Below are 20,929 nucleotides of genomic sequence, written 5' to 3'. Positions count from 1 at the left end.
TCAAAAATAAACAAGTTCAACTCCCAACAGTATTGTGAGAAATGAATGAGCATGCAGAACAGGGGCACACAACCTTGCTGGCCCCAAGGGCCACATGTGATTTTGGGTTGGAGGCACACACATGCTCATATGTGTGCATATACACAGTGGGGGGAAAGCAATCTGTATCAGGATCTCTGGGGGAGGGAGTAGAGATTACAGGCGGGGGTGGCGGCATTTTGCAGTGTTGGTGGGGTCATGGGCACCCATTAGGGGTGCAGTAAAGGGCTTGGGATGAGCACATGTGGCCCGAGGTCCAATGTGCACCCCTGTTCTATAGAGTTGGGATGTAAGTTGTATTCTTTACTTAAGTAAAAATATTAAAAAAATATATACCCCAAGGAGCAAACATGTATGGGTTTCTCATAGCAGCCCATGAGAAGGGAAATAGTGCCTGCATGAACAGTTTTCCCCCCTGACACATCATGAAGATAATGGGGCACACTGTAGCTCAACCTAGTGCATCCTTTTAATATTCATATATATGCCTGTGGTTTCACAGCTGGAAAGTTGATGTTTGCCTGAATAATATGTGGCAGAAAAAGAGAACTAAGCAATCGGTACAGTGACAGAGACTCCATCTTGAGGCAAGGCCTTTAATTTAAAGGTTAAAGGCTTTAATTTGGGTTAAAGGCTCTTAGGGCACAATCCTATGCATGAATAGACAGAGAAAAGTCCTACAAGTTCCAGCCAGCCATGGAGTTGTAAGAATTTTCTCTGTCTAAACGTGCATAGGATTGCACCCTTAAGCTTTAAAAGGGAGGGTGACTTTTTAAAAGTAGACTTCTTTTCAGAACCATCAGAGTGTGCATTGTAAATCCCATTGTACTGAATGTTCCCATGAATTTAAATGGGACTTCCACAGTGCTAGTTTCCTGTGGACTGTGTATGTTACTATCAATGGTTAGTAACATACAGCCAGTGTGGTGTAGTGGTGAGAGTGTTGGACTGGGAGCCGGGAGATCCAGGTTCTAGTCCCCACTTGGCCATGGACTTTGGGCCAGTCACAGACTCTCAGCCCAACCTACCTCACAGGGTTGTTGTCGTGAGGATAAAATTGAGAGGAGGACAATTATGTATGCAGCCTTAGGTTCCTTGCAAGAGGAAAAAAGGCGGGATATAAATGCAATAAATAAATAAATAAACGGTTCTCAAGGCAAGAAAGAACATTTAAGGAAATGAGAACTATGGGATTTGTATTATACTTTGCATTATTCTCTTGATTGCTGAAGCCAAATTAACATTCCTGAAGCCATGGTCCAGACCACATACTCAGATTTTGAGGTGATCAGAAATAAGTACCCTGATCCAGAGATCTGTGTATTTTGAGATGTGCTCATAGATCTCTTGCAGAAATGGGGGTCCTCATTCATTTTAATTTATGGAACTGATCAGCAAATGCAAAGGAATGTTGCATTTCCATTGGAGTGAATGCAAAATCCATTGGAATGAATGCAGAATCAACGAAGTTGCATCATGCACACAACGAAGCTTCCATAGCTGGATGATGGATGAGGATGAAAGTTTTGTATTCTTTCACCTGTGCAGTAAGAGAAGAAAAACATCTTAATTGCTCTATAACTTGTTTTTACTTGTGCAATAATATCCCTTTCAAATTACAGGTGATGAAGTTGTCATAATTCAAGATAAATTGGAAGGCATTAAAGCAAGGTACAAGGACATCACTAAGCTGAGTTCTGATGTGTCCAAAACTTTAGAACAGGCTCTGCAGCTTTCAGGTCAGCTGCAATCCATTCACGAGGAACTCTGCACTTGGCTTGACAGAGTTGAGGTAGAATTACTTTCATATGACACTCAGGTCCCCAATGGCAAAGAGTTAAATCAAGCACAAGAAAGACAAAAGGTGAGAATGAACACAGAAGATAAGATGTTTATCTCTTCAACATATTTAGCAATATTTACATAGATTTACTGTGTAGCGATTCTTACCACTTAAGTAGTATAATATGGAGATTTCTGGATGATGTTCTGCAAAAAGAAATCACACTGTGATTAAAACAAGACACAGAATTTATTTCTAGAGAGTTACTTATGAGATTGACAACCCAATCTTGAGCATGTTCATTGGGAAGTGTTTCCCAATGTGTTTGATGGTGCTTACTCTCAAGTAAGTGTATAGGATGACAGCATGAAACTGGATTTTTAAATTATTTCTCATAAGACAAGAGAGGAACTGGTTTGGTTAAGCAATGTAAGCTTGTTAAAACTGTTATGCCTCAATCCTAATGTACACAATTACATGGGAGTAAATCCCATTGAACTTTATAGGACTTAATTCTGAGTAGGCACATATAGGATTGCCCTGTAAAATTGTCATTACTAAAATGTAGACCCACTGAGATGTTACTTTGCTGGCAAGTACATCAGTGCAGTAGCAGAGGGACTGAGTCCCAGGCTGAAGTGAGCTAAACTACTTTTAGGAATAGCTCCCATCTGCAGCTAAAACTGTTACTACCTGGATTTAATGTTACATCCTACATGCTGTAAAGCAGCAGGGGAAGAGTGCACATGAGATCCTTTCATGAATGCTTTCCAGCCCAAAGTCAGCTCACCAGCCCAATGTCTTGATAGATGCTTTGGTCTCATAGGAACAAACAGTAAGAGCAAGCAAGAAAATTCTTTATATTTGGCCAAATCTAGTGTTGAAAGCTTCACATCGTGCATTTGCTTCTGTGATACAAAAAAATTGCTGGACTTGTACCGAGGAAACCTGGGTTCAAACCCTATTCATCCCCAAACTGACTGGGTGATTGTGGGCAAGTCATACTCCCTCAACCTAACCTGCTTCCTTGGATTATGGTGATGATAACATGGGATAATCCATGTATGGTGTCCTCAGTTTATTGGTAGGACAGTAATGCACATTTTTAAAAAATCATTTGCTTGCTCTGTATATAGCTAGTCCTTAGGTTCCATCACACTCTAACATGAGAAATGGTGTATCTAGGATGGAGGGGTGTTGATGAAAGGATGAGGCTATGCAGAAAGGGGCTTCCGTTGATTTCTATGGGACAAAATAGAAAGGCTTTGAGACACAGTTGAGGCCGGGGGCGGGGGGAGGCGTGTCTGAGATCTGCAGTAACCAGAAGCAAGTTAGGTATCCCAATAGTGTCCCTAAGTGTACTCCTTTACTTTCTCCTTCTACTTGTCATTCACTCCTAATGGGGAAAGGTAAGGCCCAGTGGGGACCAAACCTGCTCACCTCAGTAACGCTTGACTGGGCTTCCAGTAACAGAGATCCGATGTCTTTCTGGCCTGATTGCACCCCTCCCCCAGGAATCCCTCACCCAGGAATACTTACCCACCACACACTCGACCCATTGTGAGCATTTCGCTATATTAATTATGAGCATTTCATTATATTAAAATGGACAGTGGAGAAGCCCTGCACTTAAAATACAGTAATAATATAGTTTATTAAAATATGTCTTCTTGAGAACAGCTGTTCGCAGCACTGGTTAATGTCAGCCTGTCCATATCTGCAAAGGTATTAAGCAGGATCACCATTCAGGGAAGGCAGGAAGGGCCATTTCTCGTCCTCTGTTCGAATCATAAGATGCTGCCTGCTGGGTCAGATCAGAGGTCCATGTAGTTCAACATCCTGCCTCCCACAGTGGCCGGCAGGGAAGCCCAGAAGCAGACTGAAAGGCAGTAGCTTTCTTCTGCTGTTCAGGAGCACCAGTATTTCTGGCCACCTTGCTGTTCTACACAATAACTATTATTAAGAAGTAGATGGACCTATGTATCACATATGCAAGGTGAAGGCAACATTCCTTTGCTTAAGGAACAGGTAACTCTTTGAGCTGTGTTGATGACATTCTTAAAATTATTATGATGTATAAAAAGGCAGCCACAATAAATGCGCTGAAAATACACTGCATTTTGTAATTTAATCTTTCATTTGCCCCATTGCAGGCCAGGCAGCCTGGTATTAAATATACATGTGATGGTGCGATCCTATACATGTCTACTCAGAAGTAAGTCCCACTGAGTTCAGTGGGGCTTACTCCCATATAAATGTGTTTAGGATTGCAGCCTTAAGAAACTATTTTATGAGAAACATAAATCTAGATGTAAAAGATTTTTTTTATTCATCGAACTTCTAAACATTTGCTTGTAAGAAATACATTAGATTTCTTCCTATTGCTTGCTTGATTAATGACTGGCCACTGTATTCTTTTCCAAAGAATGGTTGTCTGCTCTGTGGATTGCAGGAATGTATTTAAATTGTATTTTGTCAATATTTCACTTCAGGAACCACCTGCTCTCTGCCAAATGACTTGCAATAACAAAAGTAAAGGTAATTGAGCTGAAAACAAGCTGCCATTTACAGCTTTGGTTAGCACTAACACATTTCAGCTCTTTCTTCTTAGATTAGCTAAAAAAATGAAGAGGGAAAAACACACACCAAGTAGAACCTTTGAGTTGTACATATTTTGTTTCTGTGCCAACGTGTTTATTTTAAACGTGTTTATTTAAAATGTTCTTTTTTTAGGAACTGAAAAAAGAAGCAAAGGACAATAAAAGCTTATTGGATAACCTGAATGAAATCAGCAGTGCTTTGCTGGAACTGGTGCCATGGAGAGCAAGGGAAGGGATAGACAAAATGGTTACGGAAGACAATAAACGGTACAGATCAGTGAATGACAATATAACTCAGCAAGTGGAAGAAATTGATGCTGCCATTTTAAAATCACAGCAGGTAAAATCATCATCATCCTGCTTTAATTCTATATGTGACAGGGAAAATATATGTATATATCTGGGAATCCTTACCAGAATAAGAGCACTATAATATGGCACTAATATGCTATATTAGTCGCATTCATTTGCTATACTTATGCAAGAACTGGGGCCAGGTTCGAAAAAAGCTTGGTAATAGTTTTCAAACATGAGTCCCAGACCAAAGCAAATCCAGTCATTGTTGTAGCCATCTGTCTTCTGGTTGACACAGAAATTACAGATCAGTCTCATACTGGGATGCATTATGAGTGGCATCATGCAGGGAGCTCAGTAGGAATTTCACTAGACAAACTCAGACCCATAACTTTTGCAATTTATGCTGCTATGTAGGTCAAATATCGGCTTGTATAAACAGATGCTTGAAGTAAAGATGCTAACAATAGCCACTGGATGCAGTTTCTCAGGAAAGACAAATGCTATTTGCAGTGGTGAGCAGCATGAAAATAGGCTTACTATCCACATCAATGTTTTGGTGGTGGTGGGGTGTTTTTTGGGGTGGGGGGTGGTTTGGGTGGAACATCTAATTTGTTTTCCCTTTAATTTAGTATGATTCAATTCATATGCCTCTCTTTAAAAACAGAATGTTCAGGCCAAGTGTACCTTCTCTGATTATAAATGTGAGATGGCAGCAAATGTTTGTGGCCTGTTTCAAACAGATTAAACAGTGTGATAAAGTATTACTCATGAAAAACGTGGAGAAACCTCAGCCCACTTAACTTACTTTTCAACCATGATTCACAATGAAAGAATAAGATATGGCAGCTTATCCATTAAATTTCAACTTAAGTTGAAAGTGCTACATGAAAAGTATGCAACAATGCCTCTGTGGCACTGCAGCCACAGATGTGTTGGTTCCCTCTTTACTGTCCTTCTGCCCGCAGGCGAAGGGGGTTTTATTCAGGCAGGCCTTTGGCATGTAAGCTGGTCTGTTGGGTTGAGTGTTCTTTTATTGTCATTTTTAAACTGTTTTTTAAATATATTTGTTCTGTGATTGTTTTAATTTTGTTTGTATTTTCAGTGTTGTCTGTTATTGTTGTTAGCCACCTTGAGTGCCATTTCCAGGTAGAAATGCAGGGTATAAATCAAATGAATAAATAAATGAATTGGTAATTCTGTGAAGATATATGCATTCTCCCAAAGAGCCTTGTAGATCATTAATCCAACAAAAGGAGTTTTTTTTCCCACCATTCAAATGTGCAGTAGGAAAAAATAAATTAAGGGTTTTTTTTTCACTACTGCGCATTTGAATGGTCAGAGAAAAACTCCTTTTGTTGGATTAATAAATAAATAAATGTAAATTGTCAACTTTCTCAAATTGCTTAGGAGTATAATTTCTTATGTAGATAAAATAATATTTTGAGTTAACTAGGTCTCTTTGTCAAGCCTGATGAGGAATCTTGTGCAAAGGTTGCTTATGCTTCTAACCGACATAAACTGATCCAATTAATGTTATCACCTTATCACCTTATCGATTTTTATCTCTCATCTTTTGGGAATATAATAAACATTGGAACTTGTTATGTGTATATATGACATAATTCTCTGTTTAAACGAAACCATTTAAGTAATGTGCTTTACTGATATGGCATGGTTGTGGATCTATACCAAGTTGGGCAACTTTGGGGCCCCTGGGGGCCATTTTACATCCCCTGGACTCTCCCCGTGGGTGATGCCCTTACCACTAGGCCACCAAATTCAGTGGCATGGCAGCAAAAAAAATTGACTGTTTGCCGCCTTGGAAAGACATCTTGTGCTGGAGCTGCACAAGAGGACAGGGAGTGGCTACATGTGGGCAGTGTATTGCTGCACCTGCTGCTCCCCCAGCAGCATTGTCCCCTCCGGCCCCACCCCACCCACCATCCAGGCATTGCAGGGGGTGGTCTGAAGATGGCAGCCTTCTCTCTGTGTATAGGCTCTACCCATAATCTAGAACGATGCACCATCAGGAGTCTGAATCACAAGGGGAGCCTACTTGCATACAGGAAGCTTCTCTCTTCAAACCTTTCCCTCAACACATGGGCAGCAGGCAGGTAGATCCAGTGGGGATGCAACAGTGGTGGCAGGTCCAGCAGGCGTGGCCCTACTCTTTTCCTCCATATGATTATGATCGCATGGAGGAGAATGCCTATTGCTTTCAGAGAATCATGTTTGAAAGGAACCCACCAGTGGACTTTGAAAGAGCAAGATTTTTAGAAACGCTTTGCATCCTAGGACCCTCATTCTGTCCATTAAACATGGATTCTATAGCTATCCGTGGCTTGTGTTGACACAGTTGGAATGCCACTCTGTGTGTCAAGATTGAGCAGCAATCCCTACTCTGTCACCTATTGATTTTAATGCCACTGATATATATTAACTCGAAATAATCACTGCACTGAAGCAGAAAAATCATCTTAAGGATGGATAGGAACAAGTGAGAGGCCTGAAGAAAAAATGGCATTAATATTACCTTTGATGTTTTTAAGAATTTTGATAGTGATTTGTGGTCGGAGTAAAAAGTATAATGTGGCTCTGACATTTCCTGCCTCCTCTTTCTAATGCTTCTGAAATAAGCTGATTTTAATATACTCCTCAGAGTCACTGAGAGCCCTCGAGTTTACTAAAATAAAAATGAACTGTCCAGGGATTATACGAAGCTGTCTTATGTTCAGACAGACCAATGAGCCACCTAGCCTAGAACTCTTCTCTGACTAGCACTAATCCTAGCCGTGCTGCTGACAGTCATTATTCTTCAACAAAAGAACATCAAAGGGGACTTCAGGAGGCAACTGCTGAACTAAAGTTCATCAGCAACGTTAATTCTATTTGTTTCAACCTCAGTCAAGACCAAGGTCTTCTCTCCCATTACAGGTGTTGAATTACCATAACAAAGCAAACAAGGTTATACTCTTGCAAATTACTGCTCTTGCGAATGATCACTGGACTTATTTTCTATAGTTTTGAGCTTAGAAATACCACAGACTCTCGCATTCATGGACTTTGGGCCCCACTGTTTAGTTCCCTCCCCCTATACCTGTGTGTTTATGATACCTGAACAAACTGAGGATCACACCATGCGTCTGAAGAAGGGGGTTGGAGTGCACAAAAGCTTATGCCACAATAAATCTGTTAATCTTTACAGTGAGACAAGACTCTTTTTTGTGTTTGCTGTAATAGACTAAAATGTCTACCTCTCTGGAATTGGGTCTGAAGCCAGCTTTTCCATATCTCAGATAGAGTGCTATACCAGCTGTAGATTCTGAGGTCCCATAAATAGGGATTGAATTTGGGGCTTTGTAAACAGTGCAGTCTACGACTGAGCTGTGATCCCCATTTCTTTTTAAATGGCTTTCACCAAGTATTCTTTTTCTTTTAACACAAATACACACATTTGAGGAATTACCTTGATTAATTGCTATTTTACTTTTTGTAACCTTTCTTTAGTTTGATCAAGCAGCTGATGCTGAATTAGCCTGGGTTGACGAAACAGAGAAGAAACTGATGTCTTTGGGTGATATTAGGCTTGAACGTGAACAGACCACTGCTCAGCTACAGGTTCAAAAGGTAAACAAATGTGATTCCATCTGTCACGTTGTTAATCAATTACTGTTACTTTTTCTGCTATGATTTAATTTTCAGGCCATTATAGGGCATGCTTTTGCTTTACATCCTCATATTCTTAATACTAGAAATTTTATTATGTGATTAGGTATTCACCATGGAGATTTTGAAACACAAGGATACGATAGAAGAACTTATAGCATCTGGGGATGAGATTATGAAGACCTGCACGGAAGAGGAGAAGCAAACCATGAAGGTAATAAGGCACTGCTTACAGTTGCTGAGTAATGAGACCGTGCTCTGGAGCCCACTTGGGGGCTGCAAGAGGGACTGAAATGTGCACTGAAAAATTAAGCTGTTAAGTTTGCTTCATCCACTCTAGGCCACTGTATGCCTACAGGAGAAGAGAGGTCCTTTGCAACAATGACTGCCTCCACCCCAATCTCTGACAATGTATTTGGGGTTGGGGCGGGGGGTTACAGAGGGAATAAGTACACACTGAGATTCCTGGATGCATTGTGCTATAGCTGACAGCATGGGGGAATCCTAGAAACATCGCCATTTCCCAGAAAGCATGGTCCCATCCTTGAGCCCTAGGCTTTTTGTTTTAATCTTCTCAGGATCTCTGCTCCCAGTATGCACCATACTTTGGAAAACTGGTCTACATACAGCTATTAACCACAGTTTTCATATCTGCATTTAAGCCTCTTTACCTGACTAAATGAAGACATAAAAAGAGATGTTCTTAGGGAATACCTTCCCTTGGATTGGTCCAGTTTTCTCAATACATCTGACATTTTCCAGCATATATTTTCAGTTAAGATTGTCCATTCTTCAAGTACTGGTTATGTTATTATTATTATTTATGTATAACAAACCTTATTATTTATGTATTTGTTGCATTTATATCCCACCTTTCCTCCAAGGAGCCAAAGGTGGTGTACATGATCCTCCTCCTTTCCATTTTATCCTCGCAACAGCCCTGTGAGGTAGCTTAGGCTGAGAGTCAATGACTGGCTCAAAGTCGCCCAGTGAGCTTCATGGCTGAGTGGGGACTAGAACCCAGGTCTCCTGAGTCCCAGTCCAACACTCCAACCACTACACCACAGTGGCACACCTTACACACACCTCCTCCAACACCTCCACTCATCTCAGTTCTCCACTTCCATACTTCTTCCCTTTTGCTATACATTCTTGTCCACTTCCTTTTTGGAGTGCTCCTGGCACAAAACATCCAAGTTTTGTTCCTTCTGTGCAACAACTTGGACCAAGCTCCTTCTGCTTATGCCCCCCCCCCGCCCCATACAACCAGTCAGTCTGAGAGGGAATGGAATAAATTGGACAGCACCTAGTTGATTTATGTACATGATTGTTATTAATGGTGTGGTGGTGGTGGTGGTGAGCGGGCTAGTTTCCGATGTAGTTCAACAACAACTATTTAGTCTTTGAATGTATAGTTTCAGGGTTGGATACAGAGCTTGCTCCCACTAGCAGGAGCACTCACTGAGCAGATTTCCATTTAGAGTGCCCAGCCTGTGGAAGGGGGAAGGAGGTAATTTTCACTGATTCCCCCTTCAACCCCAGCTCTACTTTCCACAGTGTTCTGGAGGATCCCTCAACTCTCCAGAACAGATTTGTGGGGCGGGGGGGGGGGCATAGGGACTGTGGGGGGAGAGTGGAAATGGTGAACATTTCCTCTTCCCCTGTTCCACCAGCAGAAATGCTCTGCTGGATCAAAAGCCTTCTATGTATGGAAGAAGCCCCGGATCCAAGCCAGGATGCTTCAGGTGAATTTTCCAAACCCAATAACAGTTAGAATATATACTCTTTCCCTCAGAAAGGCTGTTTTCTGTCTATCTGCTATCCAGCGTTCATCATCATCTTTTCTTTATCTTGGGGTTACTTCTGGATGAGCATAATTCCTGGTTGTGCTTTTGTTTAGCCCTCTTTGCCTACTTGCCAGACTTCTAACTTTACGCTTGTTCAAAAGAAAACACACATACATACATGGCACATATACCTCTGTCTTAATAGTTTGGATTAACTATTGCATGCAAATAGGTATGACGCATACATACAGTGGTGCATGTTTTAGAAAATGGGGTTCAAGCATTTAGACCATTATCATTATGAACAAAATTCAGATTAGTTTGGGTTCATGTATTATGGCGGAACATTTATAACTCTCTAGGTTGTGGAAATCTTGCAAATGCCTTCAACCACTTGATAATTGCTGTTGTTTGTTGACAATTCCTTTAATAGAAGAAACTGGAAAGCATCTTACAGAAATATGACATGCTCTGTCAAATGAACTCTAAGAGGAACCTACAGCTAGAACGGGCTCAATCTCTAGTTAGTCAGTTCTGGGAGACTTATGAAGAGATTTGGCCGTGGTTAACTGAAACAGAAACGGTCATCTCACAGCTTCCAGCACCAGCTCTTGAATATGAAACTCTAAAGCAGCAGCAAGAAGAACATCGGGTAAGTTGGCAGGCATCTTATAAAATACCATTAATCCCAAAAGTCAACTGAACTGTAGTCCTTTCCTTAAAATGTCAGAATTATCAAACCAAACTGCTCAGGTTTTCCACATTTTCACTCTGTCTCTCTGTCTGTCTCTCTGAAAAACACACAACCTATTTTATTATTAAATCAAATTGTAATATATCCTTGGTTTGAGATTATTCTCAGGAGGTCAGAGGAACTGGTATTCTTTTGGGCCCTAAAGAATAGTTTAGGGATTGATAATGTTTAATAATAACCAAATAATTAGTGTTTATCCTTTCTATGTTTTCAAGCAGAAGCTGGAGACAAACAAGAGTTAAAGTACTTAGAAGTGCGTTCTAAAAGTTTACTGTTAAAATCAGTGTTTTGGCCAACCAAGATAGTGAAAAGAACAGAGTCTGGAAACTGTAGGCAGAGAACAGAATAACCCAAGACAACTAGTAAAAAGCATTCAGCCAATTATCCAGCACTGCAAATGATTTATAAAGTCACACTGTTGTAAAAGCTGCCAAATTGTTTAAATATGACTATAAATAGCTTGCCAGTATTTGAGTGCTATAGCAAGCAAGCAGATCAAACCTCTGAGGCTACATCATGGATCATATACAATATGCAGGGTCATCGGATATTTTTCAGACTTGCAGAAAATGCTGTACTTCCAAATGGATGCAATTTGCTGTTGAACACAATGCAATCCCTTTGAAAGGAAGAGAGTCAAGTTTTCTAGTGTAAAGAATATTGGCTTCAAGCCAAAAACAGAACAATCACCTTTAGGCCTGTGGCTAAATGAATATATCCAGTATAAGTTATACTTTGCTGTAGGATATTTGTTTAGACTTCCTTGCCAGCTGAATGTGTTGAATGTGCAGACATATAGAATGTGGTGAAGTAAGGCTAAGATACTGATAAGTATTTTGCTTTACTATAGCAACTGCGAGAATTGATTGCTGAACACAAGCCTCATATAGATAAGATGAACAAAACAGGACCTCAACTTCTGGAGTTGAGCCCACGAGAAGGATTTTCAATCCAAGAGAAATATGTAGCAGCTGATGCCCTTTACAGCCAAATTAAAGAAGATGTCAAAAAGCGAGCTCAGGCACTGGATGAAGCCATTTCTCAGTCTACCCAGGTAACATTATTTACTGGAAGAGCAACTGGGTTCCCTCCTGAGGATGTTGTTATCTTATATCAATACACTCAAAGTACATCATGGGCTTTATCAGGAATGCAGGTTACCACCTGGTACGTGAATACTCATGTCACCATGCATAGATTTGCTTTTCTTATCTGTCAAGGGATTAGGACATCTTTTTAACAAAAGACAATCAGGTTATCTCACAGCAATTAGTTTGAAAATATTTCTGGGATAAATGTGTGAATTTTACTATCACCCTTTAAAATGAAACTTTCCTGAAAATATCCTCCTCTCTAAAGAGCCACTGTGGTGTTGTAGCACAGAGGGGAAGCACTTCGAGTGGGAAAACCCCTGCTCTGCATGAAGCTCACTTGGTGACCTTGAGCCAGTCTCAGCCCAACCTACACTGAAGGATGGGCTGGTGGGGAGGGCCAGTATGGCCCCCTGAGTTGCTTGGAGGGGAGGCAGGATAACATTTGGAATATTTAATAAATTAAATAGAATTTAACTATAACGAGGAAATTATGAAATGGATAATCAAATCAGTGTCCTATATAATAGTGTCCTCGACCATCCATGCAGAAAATCAAAGAGGCTCTTGGGGGCAAGACAGCCAAGGGGTTGTACTGCAGGCTTTGCCAAAATTAACAAGGGGGAGGAAATGGCCCACACATTCTGTCCAAAAGAACCACAAACAGTCCCATGGCTAGTGCATGCATTCTGACCTTTGGTTTCCCAGGAATCCCCTGACAGTGGTAGCCAGTGTGTGTGCTAACTAAAGAATGGTTGGGGAAGTCTAGGGGCCACTCCAATGCAACCTCCACACACTCTGGCCAAGGCCTCAGGTCAGATAATCAGTGCTCAGTAAACTCTGCCTCACAGGGATTGATGTTTTAGACTCCATCCATACACAGCTAAAATAACATAAATTCCCCGACTGCATGTGTTTTCTTTATTTTAGCAGGCCCTCCCTCTTTGGTATGGGAAAGCAGTGATTTATTATGCCCACTGAAACTAGGTCACAAGTTAGTTAGAGGGTGCTTCCAGATGAGGCTTTTATTGTAGCTCTATTCAGGCATTCTGAAAAGAAATTGCGTGGAGAGGCTCCATGGATACAGGAGGCTCTCCCCTTCAGAAAGTTGCTCTCTGTGTGAAGAGGGTGACAGAAATGACAATGGAGAGGGGTGGAGCTAGTGTACTTCCACTCCTCACATGTTTACTTTTCTCACTTTCAGAATGCCTCAGCAGGACTTATGCAATCACCTTGACCCATTTACAGAATTGGGGGGGAGGGGTCCAGATGATGCCAGTTGTAACCCTCCCATGTTTTCCCACCACTTTTCCCATCTTTTTTCTTACCACAAAAATCCATGAAAAAGGGCAAGACAGAATTAACTGCACAACACCTTTTGACTGGTAGCATTAAGAGCCATCCCTTTGGAAGCATCCTGTATCTTGGAATAGCATTTCACATTAGTTTTCAAAGGAAGTTCTGGCATCTGCTTTTAGGAAATTTTGTGAACGATGCTTTGCATGTATGACATTGTCCTGCCTAGAGATTGCACTAATGAATCAGGACCCATCTAAAGTCTATGGTTCCTTGTCTGATCACATACTATATCATCAAAATTAAGTCTGCCTGTTAATGGCTTAGTCTGGGATGCTAAATACCAGCCCTCAAAATGTGAGGGTGCTTTCACTGGGACATGTTAATGATAGGACACCACTGAAATGGTAAAAATCCTTCATAGTGATGTAAACACATCAAAATGTAACATAAGAACTGGCCTCAAGTACACCATATAAAACTGATATTTTTGTAAATATTTTTTCTATTGATATGTTACATTGCCAAGAACAAAATGTTCAAAAGCTAAAGTCTGAAGAAGGAATTGTTTTGTTGCATTTCACCATTTTTATAGTTACTTCTGTCTTTTTATGCTTTGTAGTATCATAGTGGAGAAGTGCACATACACCCTCTGCTATGCTGTGCAAGTAATGATGTGTGTGACACAGACACTCCATGTAGCCACTTGATAGCACAGATATCTGATTCATTTCTTCCCCCACAAAAAAGAAAGGGGAGGGTTGGGTGTCTTTAGACAGAAAAGAATCCTACAACTTCCAGCATCCCTCCAGCCAGCCATACTGGCTGGGGCATGCTGGGAATTATAGGACATTTTTCTGCCTAAACATGCATAGGATCGTACCCTAAAATGGCTAATGCAAGTAGGCAATTTGGGGGCTGGTTTTGCTTTTGCCTACTTTTGCCTGCTTTAGTTGTCAGAAGAAGATGCCTATTAATATTAAATAACAATCCTGTTTAAAGCTTGCGGTTGTTTTCTGTCTCAAACATGGTCAGACAAAACTTACTCTGCAACAGTGATAATATGTAAATTGTTAACAAAAACTATTAACAGATTATGATGATGATGATGATGATGATACAGAAATAAATTCAATTGGTCTGTTATGAGGTTCTCTTGTCGACTAACAAACAGATGTGATCCAGACACCTGGATTAAGAAGCATACATTTCTGCTGCTTGCACTAGTAGAGAATTCTTCTGCATCATAAATCTGTATATATTTTGTGGCCAGTTGAGAATGACAAAGAATTCTCTTATATACAAAAACAGTGAAGGATGTTTTAAACATCTTTATTAAGCAATAAAGTTGTTGGACCCGTGGCCGCTCACTTGTGGGGTCCCACAGGGTTCCATTCTCTCCCCGATGCTATTTAACATTTATGTGAAGCTGCTGGGGGCTGTCATCAGGAGGTTTGGGGTGCGGTGTCATCAATATGCGGATGACACGCAGCTCTACCTCTTGTTCAGATCTTCACTAGGGTTGGCCGTAGAATCTCTGTCTAAATGTCTGGAGATGGTGAGTGGCTGGATGGGGAGGAATAAGCTGAAGCTGAACCCTGGCAAAACCGAGGTACCTTTGGTGGGAGACAAGAGGAGGTTGGGGGATGTTGACCTGGTGTTGAATGGGGTACAGCTGCCCTTGAAAGACCAGGTCCGCAGCCTGGGGGTCATTTTGGACTCCCAGCTGTCCATGGAGGCTCAGGTGTCAGCTGTGAGCCGGACAGCGTTGTACCAACTCCATCTGATACGGCGGCTGCACCCCTACCTTCCCGACCATCTGCTCCCATCGGTAGTACATGCCCTGGTCTCCTCTCAACTAGACTACTGTAATGTGCTGTACGTGGGGTTACCCTTGAAGATGGTTTGGAAGCTGCAGCTGGTACAGAACATGGCGGCTCGCCTGATTAAAGGCAGCCACCGGCATGATCACATTGCTCCGTTGCTGAAGGAGTTGCACTGGTTACCAGTTGTTTTCTGGGCCAAATTCAAGGTGTTGGTTTTGACCTTTAAAACCCTATATGGTTCCGGCCCAGCCTATTTCAAGGAGCACCTCCAGCAACACCAGACAGGCCGCTCAACAAGATCAGCCTTGGATGGCCTTCTCTCTGTCCCATCAGCCAGGACAGCTAGACTGGTGAGGACGAGGGAGTAGCCCTTCTCTGTGGTGGGCCCCACTCTGTGGAACTCCCTCCCTAAGGAACTCCGCCATGCCCCCTCTTTTATGAGCTTCCACCTCGCATTGAAAACTTGGTTGTTCAGGCAAGCATTTGGGGTGGGTTAGGGTATTTTTAGACGATGATTTAATGTATAATTTTACTGTTTTAAATTGTACTGTTGTACATCGCTCAGAGTGGCCGGGTGACCAGCCAGATGGGTGATTAAGAAATTTAATAAATGAATGAATGAATGAATGACCTTTTTTCTACTTCAGTCCAACTTGTTTTAGATGTTGCTGTTAATGTGTCACTTACCCAGTTTCCTTCCCCATTTGTTTGCACAGTTCCATGACAAGATAGATTCAACCATTGAGAGCCTGGAACGCATTGTTGAACGTTTGAGGCAGCCACCTTCAATCTCAGCTGAGGTTGAGAAGATTAAAGAACAGATCAGTGAAAATAAGAATGTGTCTGTGGATCTGGAAAAGCTTCAGCCTGTATATGAAACACTCAAAAAGCGTGGGGAGGAAATGATTGCACGTTCAGAGGGAGCTCATAAGGACATATCTGCTAAAGGTAATAGAGGATGTCAGACTGGAGGTAGCACATAGCCATCAGGACTAGTAGCCTTTGGTAGCCGTCTCCTCCAGGAATTTATCTAACCCCCTTTTAAAGCCATCCAAATTGGTGGCCATCACTACATGTTGTGTTGTGATAGTGAATCCCATAATTTAACTATGCACTGTGTGGTCTGATTTCTAAAATGGTCTGATTTCTTTATATTCCATTATGATTAATTTGATTACTATAAATAGCCATTTTTAGATTCCCTTAAAATGTAAGTTTCTAAAACTAATCTTTGTCTGCAAGATAAATGCATAAGCAGTCCTTCACAAGCAGCTCTATAGAAGCAGATCTTGATCTAGCTGCCCATGTAACTATCGAGTATATTTTGTTGCCTAGTGGTTCAAGATAAGCTGGATCAAATGGTCTTTATCTGGGAAGACATCCATGCTCTGGCTGAGGAAAGGGAGGCCAAACTGCTTGATGCTATGGAATTAGCAGAGAAGTTTTGGTGTGATCACATGGCTGTTGTGGCCACTATTAAAGATACTCAGGATTTTATCAGAGAACTAGAAGGAGCTGGGATTGACCCTTCAGTGGTAAAACAGCAGCAAGAAGCAGCAGAGGTAGGTGAAAAGCAATTGTTTGACTAACTTACTTCCTAGTTGTTATACATAGGGATGTTGGTGCTTCTGGCTAAATTGCTAGGATATGTTCCTGAGAATTCATTTACAAATCATCATGGCTAATTCCTTCAGGACATCACCATGTATGCATAATACAGATGAATGCAGATGAACATAAAGCTCACATTTCTGAAGCATTATCAAATAAAGACAATGCACTCTAGAGACAAGGTCTAGTTGGTACATCTTTTTGCACATGGTTGTGGTTCAGACATAATGGGAAACCATCATTTTGGATAAGTGGTTTCGGGGCCTTTGGGTTTATCTTTCAGTTTGGGGACCCACCCACCCTGGTGCCACCTGTTGAAGCAACTTTGAAACCAAGACGACTTCCATAAACAATGTGTGATATGGCATGGCAGCTGGGCAGGGGGTGTCTAAAAGTCGAATATTCCACTGAGCGTCCACAAGCCATTGAGCATGCCTACAGTAGCTCTTCAGATCCCAGCCTTTGTTCACAATCATCATAAATAACTGCAGCATGGGTGAAATAACAACAGAGTCTACTCTCATGTGCAAAAAGATGTGCCACCAATATCTAGAGTTTATTGTCTTTGTTTGATCATTCTTCAGAAATGTGAGCTATTAGAAACTTTTTAAAGGAATCTAGTATCCGCTTCATTTTCTTAGCATTGTGGGATTGTATTTTTCAATATGCAGTTAGAACATTAGTGAAACAGAAAGCAGTTCCTGTGGATATGCAGATGGATATCTAGTGCCCCCCAATATTCTTGAGAGGGGGAAATTGTTAAGCCACCGGTGCAGCAACCTCCTGCCCCGTGAGATAACCAAAGATCTTTAGTTCTGCACGGTCACAATGTCATACTGTGTTGGTTACGCATCCACATAAGTAAACAGTACTTTCAAAAGCATGCAAGATTTAAGTTTGTTTGTTTTTTCTTTTAGGCTATCAAAGAAGAGATAGACGGGTTACAAGAAGAACTAGATGTAGTGGTGAACCTTGGCTCTGAACTCATAGCTGCATGTGGAGAACCTGACAAACCTTTAGTCAACAAGAGCATAGATGAGGTATGAGTCATGTAAATATTTGGTGTTTTATCCCCTGTGGAGTGGATAGGAGGGAGCCCTTCAATATATGGCGCCTAAGTTACAGACTTGACACAAAAGCAGGATTCTCTTTGAAGTCAACAGCAAAATTCACTATACCGACCTCTGGCTTGATCCTGACACCTTCCAGGCAGCTTCCAGGACTGGAAGAAATCTATCAATTATATAGTTTAACCTCTAGTCCTGCTATGTGGAATCATCCACTATTTAATCATGTCCCAATACAAGAAACTGACTCCCCTATTGATTAACCCAGTACGAAGAGAGCAGATGAGTGAGAGAGATTTCTTATATCAAATTGTGAAGGAATTATGTAACAGAGCAATCCAGAGGTCTTAAGCAAGTAAGCCAAGCCCAAGTACTTTAGAGCAGGGTGAAGGACACTTTGGCAGCCCAGGGTTATATTCATCATCATTATCACAGTCTTATAGGCCCCTTCCAACCCTACTATTCTATGATAGATCATCATCACAAGCCAAATTGACCTAAAACTTAGCGGAAAGCTCTACCCAATCACAATTATGATGGTAATTTAGATTCTGAGAATTAAATAGATCCTGCCCATAAGGGCCATATTCTGATTATGCCTACCCCCTGGAACCAGCACTTGCAGTGAGATCAAGAGTGAATCTAGGGCTTGTACACATTCTCCACTCTCCTTCTGCTGCCTCACCAGGCATAGGACAGAACCTGGATTGCAGGGTCAGAGAAATCAAATAAACGCATGACTTGAATCTTAATATAAGATAAGGGAAAATTGCCCCCAAATTGGGAGGACCTCTAACTGATTTTGGGTAATTGCACCTCCTCCCAGCAGTTCCCTATGCCCAATCTCACATTATTTAGGAGGACACCCCGACCCTCTGGAGAGGCTTTCTATAGGGTACAGATAGCTGCAGGGGGGGGGGGGGGATGTTTTTTCTTTGAACTTCCTCTTAGAATCCAAGCCAGTATTTCTGGGTTCTGGCTTTGCCTTCTATGTGTAGTGAAGGAAAGGAGATGCCTAAGCTTAAGAACTGCTCCTGATTTTGGCATGCACCCAGGTTCCAGAAGTATGAGCTGAACAGGCCCTAAGTTGCCCAAGGAGCACATTTTCTCTAGCACATCCATTCTTCCAACATCTCATCTCTAATTTTGGAAGCCTTTAGTACCTCAAAAAACATATTAAGCTGATTTACACTATCAGTCACTAGTTTAGCCATCCCAGTATTCTCTAGTATTGGCTGTATGCAATATCAGACAGAAGCCTTTTTTAGCTGGAGCTAGCAGGAATTGAACCTGGGATTTTCTATATATAAGGCATATATGTTCTGCCATTGATCTATGGGCACAAGGTAAGTAAAGTGGATAAGGGTGCAACCCTATGCATGTTTAGACAGAAAAAATCCTACAATTCCCATCATGCCCCCGCCAGCCATAGTCGCTGGTGGATGCTGGGAATTGTAGGACTTTTTCTGTCTAAACATGCAAAGGATCGTACCCTTAAACCACTAAAATCTTGGGTGAAGGGGATCCTGCTCTTAATTGAAGATCACATAATATGATAAATATATATTCAACTAGTTTTAGTAACCAGTTTGGTCCCTTGCTCCATGGCAATTTTAGGGAGGCTCTTGCATTATTTTTGCATCACAGATAGAAAGACCTTCTGATTGGAAAGACCTTCTGGATTTAGGTAATAGCTTTTAGACATTTGTTTCCAGCTTTTAACTCAACTTGGGTCTCCATTTAAACATAGCTAAATTCTGCTTGGGATGCTTTAAATAAAGCATGGAAGGAGCGTGTTGACAAGCTTGAGGAAGCCATGCAGGCTGCTGTTCAGTATCAAGATGGATTGCAGGTAAGGCTATTTTAATTTTGAAAAATTACAAAGATTTTCTAATATTGTTTTGGTGGGATTTTTAACCTTTCACTATTAACAATGTCTGTGTTGACTCCCAGTTGTTTTTCAAAACAATTCAAAATGTTGGTTTTAATCTATAAAGCTGTAGATGGTTGCATAGTATAGAGACCTCCTCATCTACATCCTCCTCATCTACGTTTTTGGAGATCCCTGATTATTTGAAGACAGCATCCTATTTTTTTCTGTTAGCGTGCCAACTCTATATGATAAGGATTCACAGAGAAGAGTTGTTAGGCAAAATTCCAAGGATGTCTTTCCAGGAACACAATAGGTTCTTGCTGTTTAGGTTGGCTTTTGATAGAATTGGGCAATTTTAATTTGACGCTAGAACGTATTTTATTCTTTTGGTTTTATTGATGTATTTTTTAAATGGTGTCGCGCTTCCCAAAACCTTGGGATCAGGCAATGGAGGGGGCAATCCTATGGCCGCTAGACAGCGGCTAGATGGCCATAGGATGTGTTGTTTTCTGGGAACCAACCTCCCCCCACTTAGGCGCTGCCTCGGAGGCAGCACAGAACAGCCCTGTCCTCCGCGCTCGCAAGAGGAGTGCGGAGTGGCCAAAAAGGGGCGTGTCTGGGTGCGTTCCGGGGCGGAGAGGATGGAAATGCCTGTACGACACATCTACAACAGCCTCCTCCCCTGCACAGCCCTCCTGTGGCTCGACAGTCGCAATCGTCTATCTAGCTGAAACAGCAGGGCAGGAGAAGCTCAGAGGGAATGATCCCCTCTGTGGTTCTCATGCCATGTTTTGGATAGGCAGTCGCCTCTGAGTTCGGAGGCGGCAGCCTATCTGGATAGGATTGCTCCCTTAAGATCTAAATAAACAAGTAAATGTGTAAATTAAGGCCTGAGCAGCCTAGGTTATGTACAGTTTAGGGGACAAACTACGTGTTACATTGGGGATTCATGACTGGATCACCTGGGACATTTTTTCATCTCCTAAAAATGTATGCATATAAACTGGATGAAGGCTACAATGAGGGGGAATTGTTTTTAACTCTTCTCTCAACCCCAGTTCCTTGATGCAAATTGCTTTCTTCTCCAGAGCTGCTGCAAGCCTCAAAAGGGGAAATATAGGGGCACATTAGGGACCTATGTATAAGTAAAACCAGTTCTTACAGGTCATGGCTGGGTTCAGGTGGTTTGCTGTTATGGGCATAAGCTGGGGCAAGCCTCAGGCTCACACCTTCTCCCTC

At 41.6% G+C, this 20,929-nt stretch overlaps 1 protein-coding gene across 1 annotated transcript in view; it reads left to right on the top strand.

The window, feature by feature from the left end:
- Positions 1-20,929, top strand: part of LOC146359210 (dystonin-like) — a 422,334-nt gene that overhangs the window by 335,660 nt on the left and 65,745 nt on the right. The window contains exons 69-78 of the mRNA XM_084826836.1: positions 1,662-1,903; positions 4,556-4,762; positions 8,227-8,346; positions 8,492-8,599; positions 10,606-10,824; positions 11,777-11,980; positions 15,856-16,087; positions 16,475-16,701; positions 17,668-17,790; positions 19,568-19,669. Coding sequence (XP_084682962.1) covers positions 1,662-1,903; positions 4,556-4,762; positions 8,227-8,346; positions 8,492-8,599; positions 10,606-10,824; positions 11,777-11,980; positions 15,856-16,087; positions 16,475-16,701; positions 17,668-17,790; positions 19,568-19,669 — 1,784 coding nt within the window. The remainder of the gene's footprint in view (positions 1-1,661; positions 1,904-4,555; positions 4,763-8,226; positions 8,347-8,491; positions 8,600-10,605; positions 10,825-11,776; positions 11,981-15,855; positions 16,088-16,474; positions 16,702-17,667; positions 17,791-19,567; positions 19,670-20,929) is intronic.

Source organism: Heloderma suspectum, chromosome 1, assembly GCF_057233095.1.
Source record: "Heloderma suspectum isolate Gila_16-S chromosome 1, 16-S_ref, whole genome shotgun sequence".
In the NCBI taxonomy this organism is placed as follows: Eukaryota; Metazoa; Chordata; class Lepidosauria; order Squamata; family Helodermatidae; genus Heloderma; species Heloderma suspectum.
Note: the sequence above shows the minus strand (reverse complement) of the source record. Positions and strands in the feature narration are given on the sequence as shown.